Source organism: Antechinus flavipes, chromosome 2 (assembly GCF_016432865.1).
Source record: "Antechinus flavipes isolate AdamAnt ecotype Samford, QLD, Australia chromosome 2, AdamAnt_v2, whole genome shotgun sequence".
Classification (NCBI taxonomy): domain Eukaryota; kingdom Metazoa; phylum Chordata; class Mammalia; order Dasyuromorphia; family Dasyuridae; genus Antechinus; species Antechinus flavipes.
This window is the reverse complement of record NC_067399.1, coordinates 255612971-255628908: the sequence shown is the minus strand read 5'-3', so window position 1 is coordinate 255628908 and position 15938 is coordinate 255612971. Positions and strand designations below refer to the sequence as shown.

General features: G+C 38.6%; 1 protein-coding gene across 6 annotated transcripts in view; it reads left to right on the top strand.

The window, feature by feature from the left end:
• The window catches only part of KCNQ2 (potassium voltage-gated channel subfamily Q member 2), a 155458-nt gene that overhangs the window by 78673 nt on the left and 60847 nt on the right, over positions 1–15938 (top strand). For all 6 annotated transcript variants that reach the window (XM_051976754.1, XM_051976755.1, XM_051976756.1 and 3 more), the window contains exons 2-5: positions 1814–1904; positions 5532–5658; positions 8536–8711; positions 13075–13200. In XM_051976754.1, the coding sequence (XP_051832714.1) occupies positions 1814–1904; positions 5532–5658; positions 8536–8711; positions 13075–13200 (520 nt within the window). The remainder of the gene's footprint in view (positions 1–1813; positions 1905–5531; positions 5659–8535; positions 8712–13074; positions 13201–15938) is intronic.

Below are 15938 nucleotides of genomic sequence, written 5' to 3'. Positions count from 1 at the left end.
GTAGCTGCTTCTGTCCATCATTTGTCAATTGAAACTGTTAGGTCTCTTTGTCAAAGAAATCCACTTCCATCAGAATACATCCTCATACAGTATCGTTGTTGAGGTATATAATGATCTCCTGGTTCTGCTCATTTCACTCAGCATCAGTTCATGCAAGTCTCTCCAGTCCTCTCTGTACTCATCCTGCTGGTCATTCCTTACAGAACAATATTTCATAACATTCATATACCACAATTTACCCAGCCGTTCTCCAATTGATGGGCATCCATTCATTTTCCAGCTTCTAGCCACTACAAACAGGGCTGCTACAAACATTTTGGCACATACAGGTCCCTTTCCCTTCTTTAGTAGAGGTTTTTATAGTGGCAGTTTTATAGTATCAGTGCTAAGCATTTTCTTCTTGAATGCAAAGGAGTCTGCAATTCAAGGGCAGAGGAGGGAATGGGGAGGAGGAAAGTGAAATTAGGAAAATTGCAGTAGGCTATATATGCTGTTCCCCACAGGTTCTTTCCTCCCCCAGACAGTCCCTGAAACACTTTGATGAAGGACCTTAAGCAATGGTCACACTTTCTCAGAACTGGATGCTTTCCTAAACTGAGTCAATTAATTCAAAGTCTACCCTCTGTAAACACCATCCTCAGAAGGGGTGGAGTCTGAGTGAAGTCAAATAACTATCACTGGAGAATCTTTTTTCACAAGTGAACTCTTCTGGAGGGGGGTGGGGAGAATCTATGAGATAAAGTTAAATAGAACAATATGAGGGAAGAAGAAAACAAAGAGATAATAGAGGGACAGAAGATCTGAGTTCTAGTCCTCAGTCTATCACTAAATAGTTTCCCCACCTGCTATTCAAAAATGGGTTGGATTAAATGATCTCTAAGACCCCTGGATATCTAGAGTTCAGGAGAAGAGAAAATAGATTATAGTTACAGCAGGAGGGATTGGGTGAGGTATGAAGAATTCACTGAGAGACAGCCACAAGAAGGCAACTGTGATATAGTTTGATTCAATTCCAGCCTCAGATACTTACTAGCTATGTGATCCTAGACAAGTCATTTAATCTCTGCTTGCTTCAGTTTTCTCATCTATAAAATGACAACTACTTCCCAAAGTTGTGAAGGCAAAACAATATATTTGTAAAGTGTTTCACCTGTGTGAGTAGTCTTCACTTAGTCCCCCTCTCTGGAATCCAATTTTCTCATCGGTAAATTGAGAACATTGGACAAAATTCTCTCTAAAATTGTGGTATTGGGAAGAGCCTGAGATTTTTAGAGAACTAAAGGTCCATTCCCTGTTCTGTGCCCTACTGACTGTGTAACTGAACAAGTACTTTAACTTCCCCAAGTCTCAGTTTCCCTTTCTGTAAATGGAAAGGGTAAGTCTATAAGATCTCAAAAGGTCCTTTTCAGATCTAAATCCTATGCTCATGTGGTCTCTTTTAGCTCAGATTCCATGAGTCTGAGGTCTTGGTGCTACAAAGAATTGTTGATATTGATTTGCTTAAAAATGGGGCATGCCAGCAAATAGTCTACACCTGGTTCTGCACAGAGCAAAACAAAACAATTTTCTGTGAGGGTGGGATGCCCACCAAGAGGCTTTTAGGCTCATAGAAGCGACCCTACACCAGACAGGAATCTGTCCCTTTCTAGAGACAGTCCCTAGTTGTACTGACTCCAACTCAAGCACAGTCTCTGCCCTCCGTGAGCCAACAGTTTTAAGCAGGGAGACAGTTCTTTCAGCCAAGGAAACCAAATTGTTCAATGGCATTTGCAGGTAATAACCAATACTGAGTGACCTTTCTCTCTTTTTTTAGATTCTTGCTGGTTTTCTCCTGCCTGGTGCTGTCAGTCTTCTCCACCATCAAGGAGTATGAGAAGAGCTCAGAAGGTGCCCTGTACATCCTGGTGAGTTGCAAATTTTGGTTGGTTGTACATGGGTAAAGAACACAACCAGGTTGGGAAATATATTTAAGATGAAGAAGGCTCTCAGAGTATACTATTTGTAGGGTTGCTGAGAACCTTTCTAGTGAGAAGCCAAGGAAGTACCATTTTAGATAATCTGAACTATTGTGAGATTGGTTTGCTTTCTTTTTCTATTTCAGCTGATATAGAAAAACCTCAGACCACAAGCCCCAAATAGCATTCATAAAACCTCATAGAATTCTTTAATTGCTTTATTTGTGTAAAGTTTGTTTTCCTCATAAAAAACTAAGGTTTCTGAGAGGAAGGTCCTTGTCTTCTTTCTAATCTCTCCATGACTAGTGCCTACTTTCCAAAAATGACCTTATGGTCATTTTTCATACACCTATTTGTGAACATGTTTCCCTGATAGAATATAAATAAATTCCTTGAGGACAGGAGCATTTCATTTTTGTCTTGGTAGCTCCAATGCCTAGCACTATTCTTGGCATGTAGTGGATGCTAAAAATAAAAGAGCTCGTTGATTGACTAATGGTTTCTTTCTCATATTTCTCACAACACTAATAACAGAGCTGGGCACAAAAGAGACCCTAAATAAACATTTTTTATTATTAGCATTAATAATAATAACTTACATTTTTGTAGCATTTTATAATTTACAAGAAGCTTTCCTCAAAACTTTCTTGTGAGGTAAGTAGTGAAATCTTATCCCATAACACAATTAGAACTCTAAGACAAAGAGGTTAAGGGACAAAAAATATTCTTAAAAAGTAACTTAATGATTATAAAACAAAGTGTCCTAGACATAGTAAAACTCCAGCAATGCGACTTATAATATCATAACTTTGAACACTGGGTACAATGTGTTGTTGTTTTGTATAGCTCTCTTTGTAGCAATTGGTTTAAAAGGTGGATACTATTTATGTTGCTTGAGAAGAACATAAAAGAGTTATCTCTACCTCCTTATGCTGATGTTAAAACAAGGTTAACTGCTTCTCTCCCATGACTAATATTAAAACAAGGTCATCCTTCTCCATTATTAGTATTACAATAGAATTATTTTTGCCCTGACACCAGCATCATAACAGGGTAACATCTATCCTTGACACTAGTGTTAAAATGGGGTTGCCCCTGTTCCTTGACACTACTTTTTAAAGTGGGGTTATTTATTTCTGTCTCCTGACAGCTGTGCTACATCAATTCTCCCACAGTGTGATGTCGGAAATATAGGTATCTTTTCCTGAAAGGAGAATGAATCCTGGAGTTTAAGATCAAAGTTGTCCAGTCATAATCATTGTTTTAACCATTGTATTTCATTCCTCAACCCAAATTGAGCTCTCTCCCCCAACCTTGGTTGTTCATGACTGGATACCCGGAGGAGCTAGGAATGCCTTTGACATATGCTTGTTAGCAATTTGGGGGAAGGGGTGAGAGAACGTGGTTGTGCAGAGGAAAACTCTGAGTCAGTCTAAGCTGGCTGGGCCCCAGCAACAGAGTGGAGAGAGGAGGGCTGTCATGGTAACCAAGATTTAATTGTTTTTTTTTTTTTTTCAATTTCAGACAAAGCAAAAAAAAAAAAAAAAAAGAAGCTCTTAGGTAAGGGAGGAATAGTTTCAGAAAGGAAGTTTAATAAGCTTTCCTCTCATGGGCTTGGAGGACATCCAGTCTTCTCTTTGATGAATTACTTTCTGTGAAGTGGGTAAATTGGGAGCTCACAAAAGCGAAAAGAATAAGGAGTTCATTTGGGAGGGAAGTTTTGTAGGGTGCCAGGGCTTTCCATTTGCCCCATTCCTGAATTATATTGGGATCTATTAATGCTCCTTTATCTCCTCTGTTATCTACATCCTATTGCCTGCAAGAGGTCTAGAGAATGCCTGTAAATCAGGGAAAAGCCAAATCCATCAGGGTAATTGTTCATTATCACAGATTACTTCAATACATCTTCTCTTAATTTGGCTGTCCTGGCATTTCATCTTTCCAGTAAATTCCCTGTTATTCCATCTGATTATACAGAAAGAGGAGATGGATTGGGGAGAGAGGAGTAGTACTTTAGGCTTAGGTCCAGAGTTCTATCTGGGTAGAAATATGAACATCAAAACCCTCAGAGTTCACTTGGGGTTTTCAGACCTACTTCCAGATAGGTCAGGTATTCAGTGGTATGGGGACAATAGGCATATGGACATAAGGCTTATTTTCCAAGGGAAGATCTTTATTTGCATGTTGAAGTGCTATCAACCAACAAGTATTTATTAAATGCCTGCTATGTGCCAGGAACTGTATGGGGTGCTGGCCATACAAAGATAAAATTGATATAGATCCTGCTCCCAAGAAGTTTATATTTTATCAGGAGAGAAAATAAAACATTTTTTTCAAGAAGGTACTAGTTAGAAGATACAAGTTGACAGGCAGACTTGCATCATTGTCTGAGTCTAGGAAAACTATTGTGGAGATTAAGGGTGATGTTTGCTGGGGAATTGGAGAATTATTGCCAATATGTACTTCCCTTCCTCCTTGGAATCTTATAGCTTGCTGTGTGATTATCTGGTTCCAGTGCAGAAGGGGAGTGAGCTCTAGTGGTCACTGTGTGTCAAGGCATGCCTCAAGCAGGAGGATTTCCCAAATTGCTACTGAAATATATGATGAAATTGGAACTACAGTCTTAGCTCTATTTCCTGTTTTTTTCTTGATAAAGAGACCTCTGTGAGGAGATCACTTGGAGAGGAGCAAAACACAGTGACACTGATTTCAATGATGATTTGTTCTGACATCCAGATATGTTTGAAGACACCAAGAATTTTCACCTTTGCTATTTGGTGCCTGGTGTCATTCAGTAGATAAAATTCTCATAAACAAAATTCCTGGGCTCGTGGGATCTTGTGGCTCCATTTTCTAATTCTATTTATATGCCTTCAGAGAAAAATCATGAGAAGGCAGTGAGAAGGGCACTGGCTGATGAAGAACCCAGGTTTGTTTTAAAAAATATATGAGAAATAAGGAACCAGAGCTCTGGGAAAGCTCAGTGCCATCTTGGGTGAATCCAGGGTTAGGGATTAGCATGGAAGTTATATCATAAGAATGCAGCATTTTCTCTGGGAGAACTTTGAGAGCCAATGAATTAACCTATGAATATGAAATGTTTGGAAAAGTTGGTATAGATGATGTTTTCAATAGCATCTAACCATCAGCTGTCCTGCATGAATGAATAAATAACAATTTTATTAATTACTTTCAAGGTGGCAATTTCTGGGCATGCTTGCCAGAAGGTTTAGGATTCCCAGGTCAAAGGTTAGGATTTGTAACTTCTGGTTCAGCTTCCACTCTGCCCCATGTTTGACTGTTCTGAACGTTTTCTGTACCATAACTTGGGAGATTTTGTATCCAGCTTCCATGCACATTCTGGCCACATGGGATCATATTTCCTTGATGTTCCATTCATTTGTGCTCTTTTCTTTGGAGGAAGAACAGCTTCTATGTGGCCTAATTGCTGAGCAAGGTACATACTAAGATTCTTTTGTTGATGAGGGAGTCCTGTCTCAGGGGAGAGGTCTTCATAATAACTTCGTTCAGAGGGCAGACAAGCATCCAGCAGACATTGTGTGGCTTTCCTTTCAGGAAATCGTCACCATCGTGGTTTTTGGGGTGGAATACTTTGTGAGGATCTGGGCTGCTGGCTGCTGCTGTCGCTACCGGGGCTGGAGGGGAAGACTGAAGTTTGCTCGAAAACCCTTCTGTGTCATTGGTAAGGAGTTTCCTAAAGGGGCAACCTCTGGGGAACAGGGAAGACCCTGAAATGGGGGTAGCATGTGGGAGCTGATAACTGCAAAAGAAGTGACAGCCTCCCTTTCTTCCTCCAGCCCACATTCCATCAATCAAGGAAATGGCATTTCTTACAAGACAAACTAAAGTCATGATGTCACTCCTGTGACATTGACATGAATTGTTCTTTGTTCTTGATAAAGAGACCTCTGGGAGGAGATCATTTGGAGAGGAGCAAAACACAGGGAAGAATCTCTCTATTGTGGTCTGGGAACCCCTGGCTTTGGATGAGCCAAGTTAATCATATGCAGGTACAGAGAAGCAACAGGATCATTCAGAACCAAAAGAAGTCCAGGCCCCTTTTGAGAAATTCCTATGAGTGAGACCAGTGAAGCATTACCTGAAGTTATGATAAGCATAAGAAACAAATAAATGAAAACATCAGTAACACTGGGAATTTGTCTTTGATGGATTTGAAAGATAGAGGTGACAGGACCTTAGCTTTAGAAATAGAAAGGATTTAAAGGTCATTGAGTTCAACACCTTCATTTTACAGAAGAAAAATTGAAACCCAAAGAAATTAAATGAATTACTCTGAGTCTTATAGGGACAGGCAGCTGGGGCTTAGAATCAGGAAGACTCATCTTCATAATTCAAATCTAACCTCAGACACTTATAAGCTGTGTAACTCTAGACAAGTCATATAACCCTCTGTTTTCCTCAATTTTTCATCTATAAAATGGGCTGGAGAAGGAAATGACAAACCACTCCAGTATCCTGACCAAGAAAACTCCAATGGGATCACAAAGAATGGGACAGGACAACTAAACAACAACAATAAAACTTATATGTGTCTGAGGCAGGGTTAAGTCCAAATTTTCCTGACTCCAAATCTAGCTCTTTAGCTACTGTCTCACTGTGCTCCACATAAAGACTTCTGGTGACATCTACCTAAGTGGACTTTTTACAAAAATATATATTTTTTCAATTCACAAGTATTTTTCTTTCCCTTCCTGTCCTCACCCCTCTTGGAGAAAAAAAAAGAAAAAGAAATCCCTAATAAAAATATGCATAATCAAGCAAAACAGATTCCTACATTGGTCATGTAAAAAAAAAAAAAAAAAAAAAACTATGTCATTATACATCTTTCCTCCATCACTAGAAAGTGAGTGGCATCCTTCATCACCAGTTCTCTAGAATTATGGCTGGCCATTGCATTAATTAGAGTTCTTCATTTTTATAAAATTTGTATAAAATAAGTTATTTTCCTGGTTCTGCTCACCTTATTCTGCATTAATTCATACAAATCTTCCCAGGTTTCTCTGAAATCTATCCTTTCATCATTTCTTACAACACAATAGTATTCAATTACATTCATATACCCATGATTTGTTCAGACTTTCCCTAATTGATTGACACCTCCTTCATTTCTAGTTCTTTTTTTTAACCACAGAAAGAGTTGCTCTAAATATTTTTGTATAAAATGACATTTTCTCTCTTTATTTGAGATTGGGGGGGGGCATATATGCCCTGAAGTACCAGGGCTGGGTCAAAGGGTATGCATTGTTTAGTGGGTTTTTTTTGGCCATAGTTCCCAATTGCCTTCCAGAATGTCTTTATTGGAATCTTTAATGTATGGTCTTGATAGAACCAACAATAGGAAAGTGTGGTTCTATACACAAAATCCTGAATTTGTGCTTGGATGACTTGGTTCAAATTCTGGCTTTGCTACTTTCTAATCATGTAATCTTGGGAAGTTTCTTCATCTAAGAAATGAAGGAGCTAGTAAATTATTCTAATTAAAAGTTCCTTCTAGTTTTAAGTCTGTGAAAATAACTGGTTTTGATTAACATTTATCTGGATAAAGTCAGGACTATCATATATATATATTTATATATGTGAGATATTTTTCAGGGGTGAATTTGCATTCACCAAAGCTTGGGACTTTTCTCTAAAAATAATAAAAATAAAAGAACTTCTTGGAGCATTAGACCCAGCAGATGGCAATTCTAAGAGAAAAAAATCCCAGGGATTCCTAATGTGGGGAAAGTTTTCCATAGATTATTTTGTTTCTTAGATTTGAAAGTAGAAGAGATTTCAGAAGCAAGCAATCTACCTAACCTCTTCACTTTGCAAATGAGGAAACTGTAACCCAGGGAGGTTAGAAATAGAGTTAGTAGAGCATTTCATTAGAAAGGAAAAAGACAAGTTCCCAAGGGGAACTCACAACTAACCAGGAGAAAGGAAATACTCCATGAGCTAGGAGAAAGCCATTGTCTAGCAGAATAGACTGATCAGAATTAGACTAGAGTAAGGAGAATGGCATCATTAGAAGGAAAATACTAAGAGGAAGAGAAAAAAAGTACCTCATAGTGGACTAAGCCCTGAAGAGGATTTAACAAAGGTCATCATAAACAGATCTTTTATAGGGAAAGAATGGCCGTGGGGACTTCTCAGGGAGACAAGTAAAGACAGGAACTCAAAGGGAGGGGTCAGGAATCAGGGAGCAGACCAGGTCTTAGATATGTCTAAAGATATGCTAATCAATATCTCAAAAGTTTGTTTGAAGATACCCACAGGTTGGGGGATGGACAATGGAGGTTGCTAAAGAGATCCTTCCCAGATAGCCTGGGAATTATTTGATAATAGAATTATCTGATATTAGCTTCTTCCTGACAGGGAAAGAGCATAAGTCACATCAATACTACCTACCTCTGCTTGGGACTTTCATCTTGCCAGTCATCATGAAGGAAAATGATGGAACTCACTTCTCAGAGCAGGGATTTGATCTAAGCCCATAAAGGCAGAAGGGACAGGTAGGGCTTAATCTTATGGATTGCTTTTGTTGTCTCTTGCATAGATATCATGGTGCTGATAGCCTCGATTGCTGTGTTGGCTGCGGGATCCCAGGGCAATGTATTCGCCACTTCAGCCCTTCGGAGTTTGAGATTCTTACAGATTTTGAGGATGATTCGAATGGATCGGAGAGGAGGCACCTGGAAACTCCTTGGTTCGGTGGTGTATGCCCATAGCAAGGTGAGCCCTGAATCACTGAGAATTATCTTAGGAGACCATGCCCTGAAGTTCAGTATCCAGAGCTCACTTAATGTTAATTCTTCCTTTTCTGGAGGAATGTTGGTCACATTTAAATTATTTCTTATATTGAGGCTCTAAGAAGCCCGACCAAAATCAGCTGCACTCCTAATTTGCCTTGGTATCAATGTTTCCATTTTGCCCAGTCTCCTACCAGTCAAGATTCTGAGAAGGTAGCCTACTAGATGGAGGGTTCTCATGTTGCATTGGCCAGTTATCCTCTCCCCAAATCAAATTGCCTTTGCTCCCTCATTTCCCATTTCTCTTTTATATTTGCCAGACCATGAAGTTTTATTTTTAAAATATATCAACAAGATGGCCACTTTAAATGAAGTGGTTTCCTCATCTAAGGGTTCATGATGTTGTCAAACACCATAGAACTTTATGCTGTCAGCCCTGAAACTCTGAGAATGATAATGACTGTCCTCTTTCTCATGGCTTTACAGTAGACTTATTTAACTATTGGAATGGGAACCATGCCTGATTATTGTATAAAAAAAGAACTTGTTCTATTTTTCCCTACAAGACAAAAGTACAAGTAATGGAGAGAGAGTTACAAAGAATTGGGTTTATGGCTTGATAAAAGGAAAAATTTCTTCACTACTGGAGCTGCCCTAGAGTGAAATGGGCTGCCTCAGGAGGCTATAGGTTCTGCCTCACTGGAGGTCTTCAAGCAAAGGAGATTCTCATGGGTTGGATTAAGTGGTCATTGGGTTTTCTTCTCACTCTGAGATTCTACAGAATCTCCAGAACCATTAAATTTAGCCATCCTCTCTTTGTCTCTGTCTGTATTTATTTATGTGTCTTTCTCTCTCTCTTTCTTTGTTTCCTTTGTTTCTGTCTCTCTATCTCTCCATTTCTCTCTGCCTCTCTTTTTCTCTCTGTGTGTGTCTATCTCTGTGTCTCTGTCTCTCTTCTCTCTCTCATCAGTATCTTTCTGTTTCTGCTTCTTTCTCTGTCTCTATCTCTATCTCTCTCCTGTCTCTGTCTCTGTCTGTCTGTCTCTCTTTCCCTTTCTCTGTGACTCTCTGTTTCTGTCTCTGTCCCTTTTTCCTTCTTTTTCTCTCTCTAATTAGTCTCTGTTTCTGCTTCTTTCTCAATCTATCTCTCTTTGTATCTTTCTCTATTTCTTTCTGTCTCTGGTGGGAAAGAACCATGTGGAAACTATTGAAGTCTATAGGTGGAGTCAGTATTGTGTAATATAAGAGTTCTAGTCCCTGCTCTACTATTAAGTTCTTGGACAAATTGTTTCCTTTCTCTGGCCCCTGTTTCCTTATTCATTGCATGAGAAGCATGGCTTGTGAAGTATGGAGTTTTGCAATCTTAGATGTTTTGCTTTCACAGGTGACCTTGAGAGAGGGTAAATACCCCAGGGAATGTGCTAGGATTGCTGTTAAGGAGGGGGAGGGAGAGAATGAGGTTGCCTCTTGGACAAAGAAGGACTTGGAAAGTGGAGATGTGACCAAAAGCACAAGCTCAGAAAACAAATGGAAGAGCTGCTTTAATCCCAATTTCTTACCTTATAAGAGAAAAGTGTAATCTGGAAGGATCTTTACCCATCAGGATCCTGATGGGAGGAGTAGGGCTAACTAAATAACTAACTAACTAACCAACTAACATAGAAAGGATTGATCTGGTCTTTGTAAGGTGTATTCTCATTCTATGGAATTAGTTACACCCATTTTGCAAGAATATAAAATAAAATCTTTTACAGCATTCATCAGTGAGTCAGTGAAGTTCTTGGTAAGATATTTTGTTTCATACAAGCTCATTTTGTTTTGGCATATTAGGACAATAGCTGGATTCAATGGTTCCAGAGATTCTGTAGAATAATAGAATCCCAGTGGCAAGAGAACTCAGAGACTACTTAATCTAGTCCATGAGATTCTTCTTTGATTGAAGACCTCTAGTGAAGTGGAACCCAAAGCCTCTTGAGGCAGCCTGTTCTACTCTGGGGAGCTCCAGTAATTAAAAAGTTTTCTTTGTATCAAGCAAAAAACCCATTTCTTTGTAACTCTCCATCCCTCATTACTTGTACTTCTGTCTTGTAAGGAATTGTAGAACAATTCCTTTTTTTTCACATAATAACCAGTTGGTAAACAGTATTCATTACATTCTTACCTTGTCCTAGACACTGTACTAAGTACTGGGTTTACAAAGAAAGATCAGTTCCTTTCCTCAAGGAACTCACATTATAATTTTTGAAGACAGTTATCATGTCCCTTTTTGTCTCTCAAGTTAAATAACTCCAGTTTTTGACTGGTGATTGAAGGGAGACAGACACTTAGATTTATACTCCTTTATAATTGGCTAGGCCTCAAGACCAAGTTCTGCTTTGACCACTAGGCAAAACCAGGGACTTGGGAGTCAGTGACTTGTCCACAATCACATAGTGTCAGAAGCAGGATTCAAGCATAAGTTTTCCTTTTGGTTCTAAGTAAAGTATAGCTTTCATTAAACTGCAATATTTCACTCTTTGCAGTGCCCATAGTTCATTGTATAACATGCTTTTTCTATGACCAAACTAGTCATCTTTCATATGATATATCTTCCATCTCTATGCCTCTGAGTTCATTATCTCCTATATGGATATACTCTTTCCTACCTCTGCCTCAGAATCTCTTGTCTTCTTTCTAGACATAGATTATATATCATCCCCTTCTAAATGGAGCTTTTCCTGGTACCTTCAATTGCAAATGCCCTTTTTTCCTAACTGCCTTGTAGTTAGCAACATTTAAATTTACTTGTATTTATTCTCTTTATATATATTCTGTACATACTTAGAAATTTTTTTGTATTGTTAGAATGTAAGTAAGCTCCTTAAGAGTAAAGATTGTTTTATTGTATTTCTATGTCCAACACCTCACACAATATCTGACGTATAGTAAATGCTTGATAAATGATTGATTTGGTCATGTGAATGGCTAGAATCCTATGGGTCCTTATAGCTCAGTGAATAACTGTGATTCTGTGACTAAATCAGGTTATGTATCTTCTGCCTTTGTGGATGCTTGTATTTCATTTGTCCTTGGATGTGATTTTGAAATCTGAAACTTAAATAGATTTCTATCTGCAAGGTCATTTTAAACTGACATTTCATTAACCTCCTCCTCAACCCCTCCCCCAAATTAAAATGCACATTAAAGGCAGAAATGGATATTTGTTTAAAAAGAAACAAGCCAATGATTTCCTCTTCAATAATCTAATTAAATTTCCTCTTCAATTATATACTTTTTTCATCCACTGTGCTACCTAAAGGCAGCTAGATAGAATAATAGATTGAATGCTAGACCTGGAATCAGGAAAATCTGGATTCCAATTCTGCCTCAGACACCATGATCTTGAGTAAGCTGTTTAACTAACCATTATCTGCCTCAGTTTCTTCCTCTTTAAATTGAGGATACTAATGGCATTTATTTTACAGAGCTATGAAGATAAGATGAGATAATATTTGCAGGGTGTGTTACGAATCTTAAAACACAATTGAAATACTATTATAAGCAGGATTACTTTTCTGTAGTACATTTTGAAAGAGTATAGATATTTCAGTTAGAGGACTTGTCTTTGATGCCTGGATCTCCCACTTACTACCTATGTGACCTTGAGTAAGATATCGTACCTCTATGGGACCTCAATTTTCTGTAAAAAATGATGGTATTAGACTACACTAGCATTCTAGCTACTGATCTGCAGTTATGTGATCCTAAGATAAATTTGAATTTGAATGTGAAAGCCTCAGCCATTTGAAATAATCAGTAAAAAGTCACTTGGAAAAGGACAAAAATAGAAAAGAAATGTATATATGTATGTATAGATAGATATAGATACACACACACACACACACACACACACACACACACACACACACGAAATCCATGCCTGGTTCTGGGTGATAGTGCCACAGCTCCTGCTGTCTATTTGAATATTCTGGCAGGGTTTGGGGGAAAAGTCCCAAGGTTCTCTCCTGCCTTTTCCTGGCAAGAAGCCAAGACCACTGTTAAAAATCCCAGAGGCTAATCTGGCAGGTGTTTATCCCAGTGTGCCCCTGGGAATGAAGCTGCTTCTATTAGTCTATGCCAGCCTGTGGAGTGCTATGAAAGGTGTCCTGTGGGCCAGCAAGCAATTGGATAACAGCTTCCCGCAGGGTGTTCCCTGGCAGAACACGAAGGATCGCATGGCAAAGGTTGTCTTTTCTGGTCTTCTCCCCAGATGGACTGTTTGAATCTGCTCATTAATTGGAAAGACTCAGCAAAACAGCTGCCATGTGATACCCAGGTTATAATTTTGTATATTCTCTCTCTTGCAGGAGCTGGTCACTGCCTGGTATATTGGTTTCCTTTGTCTCATTCTGGCCTCCTTCTTGGTGTACCTGGCAGAGAAAGGCGAGAATGATCACTTTGACACCTATGCAGACGCACTTTGGTGGGGCCTGGTGAGTCAGCCATTTTGTCCCCAGTGACTGCTTCTGAGACTGCAGTCAATTTAGAGAAGAGATGGCTTGTGTATGTGTAACACATGGCTCAGTGCCCTCGGCTCTCATACTGACCAGATCCAATCCTGGGGTCTCCTCAAGGGCTGTGAGATGACACAGTGGAAAAAAGTTCTGGCCTGGAATCAAGACATTATAAGTTCAAATCCAATATACTTTTGTCTGTCCCAGTCTCCTCAATTATAAAATGAGGATAGTAACAGCATCTACCACATAGGATGGTTGTAAGGATCAAAGGAGACAATATTTGTAAAGCACTTAGCACAGTGCCTGACACATAGTAGGTACTATGTAAATGCTATGTAAATGCTAGCTATTATTATTTTTACCATCACCCATACATCATTCTCTCTTTGGTTCATTATGACTATACCCAGAATTAGTTTTTGCTCTATATCCAGATCTATGATTTCAATGATGAGGGAAACTCTTGATAAGGAAACTCCTCATATAGATGTAGATTGGTAATTCTTTGCAATTTAGAGTTATGAAGTCCTAACAGGATAAATGATTTGCCAAGAGTGACATAGTCAAGATATGTCCAAGTCAGGCCTTGAAGCTATGTATTCCTGACCAAGAATCTGACTGTTTATTATATTATGCTGACCAGAATTTACTCTGAGAAAAATCTCAAAATATAGCTTATATCTGTATTCATAGATATGAATGAGAGAGTCCTCAATTTTTGTATTAATATTCAATTGTAAGTATCTATCTACCTGGTACATAACAACTTTTAATCCATGGTGGAAATATAAGAAATGCAAAAAACTCACAGGAGCCCTCAAATAAATTCAGAAATATATTCACAACATTCTCAAAAAAATCAATATAATGCATCTCCCATTCTAATGAATTCATTTTGCCAAAGCTTTCCATTCTTACAGTACCATTTTTGATTGAGATTTCTCCTGCAAGGGAAAAACACTTGAGACTGTTAGGTCAGCTTCCTTCCCACCAGACCCACATTATGTCAGTAACGCATTGCAATAGTGAGTGCAAAGTTCAAGGTTCCAAAATTTTCCATATTGTGTCTTTTGTCCTTTGATTCTGTGTCACTTAGAACTTAAGGATCATCTTCTCTCTCCAATGTGTGTTTTATCAAAGAAATTCCCCTTCATTTAATAGATAATCGGACCCCTGAGCCCTTGAATGTTTGACATGATTCCCTGAAGCAACCCCTAAATTTGACATTGTTCAAACCCTACCCTTAGCTCCTTATCTTGCTTAATGGCTAAATTCTAGGATTGTACTTGTCCATGAAATTTCCCTTCTCTTCTTTTGATCTTATTCTTTCTCTGGAATCTGAGATGTTTAAGTTTGAAACAGCTAGAGAGGTAACTCTCAGGAACTTTTACAGCTTCACCATATGGCTTCTCTCTCTATGTTACCATATGCCTAAGTCACATCTAGGGCTCAGACCAAGAAATCAACATAGCACAGAAACTTTCTTCTTTAGCCATGTGGGTGAGCAAGTGCCTATGTTTCTGCCTCATGGACACTATGAAGAAACACCTTTGGAGGGATCTCTTCTGAGTCCAATTCTTGGACTCTGCAATGTTTTCATAAGGAAGAAAAAAAAAGGACCCGAAAAATCTGTGTAGTTCCTTTTATAGACCAAATCAAAGGAGTAAAAGTTAGAGAAATGGAAGTGACTTCTTTCATGGCAATCAGTCTCATAAAAGTCTGAGTTAACTCCTTCATCTTGAGGACAATGTTTTCAAGGAAGCCCATCCTCCAGGAAGCACTAAAGGGATTACCTATTTTCTTAATATTAGGGTTCAAACAAAATCATATATAAAAAACACATCACCCTCTAAGATGATCAAATTGTTTGGGAAAACTCTCCTGGTCAACCGCCTCCCTGCATGTTTAATGTTGATAAATGTGATACATTTCTCATTTTTCTCTTTGTCATCACCTCTCTCCTCATATCTTCTAATTGAAACTGTATCATTGGCTGTAACATATGTGTCCTTTAGAAAAGGAAGAGAATGCAGATGGATCCCTCTTTCATCTGTGGGAAGGCAAGGAAAGTCTCCCTGGTGATGTCTTTTGGTAAGCCAGTGGCTATGCTAGTGAAGAGCCATTTTGAAACTCTCATAAATTCCTTCCAAATTCTTTACAAATCCATACAAGGAAAGGAGAAAGGCAGGGTTTTCTTTAGGATCAATTTTCTCTTCTCTTGTTGTTTATGAGATGTGACAGCTGGTTGGACATGTAAAAATGAGTGAGAGAATGAATAACTCACTGGAACCTTTCAGATTCTAGTGTTTTCCTGACAGGAGATAAATTGATTATGTTATTGATTAATACATGTTTGTTGACTGGCTGACCAATTATTCATTTTTTATTCCCATAAGAACTTTACATATATTCTAATACAACTTGGTAGCTTAGAAGGGATAAGGATTATATCATTTTAGAAAAGTAGCTAGAGGTACATTATATAATCAAACTCCAGCCTGGATAAGAGCTTTGCAGAGTTACTTCTGCACACTGTCAGGATCCTGGGCCTACTGACTGCCAGCATCCTTTGGGAATTCCTGAGAAAATAAGGAAGCTTTTAGATGTTTTCAAATATGCAGTTGTCACTGACCTTGTGACAGAGTTATTACCATCTAATATCTTGGTGTACTTGAGCATCTAGGTGGTATAGTAAATAGAACCCTGGGCCTAAA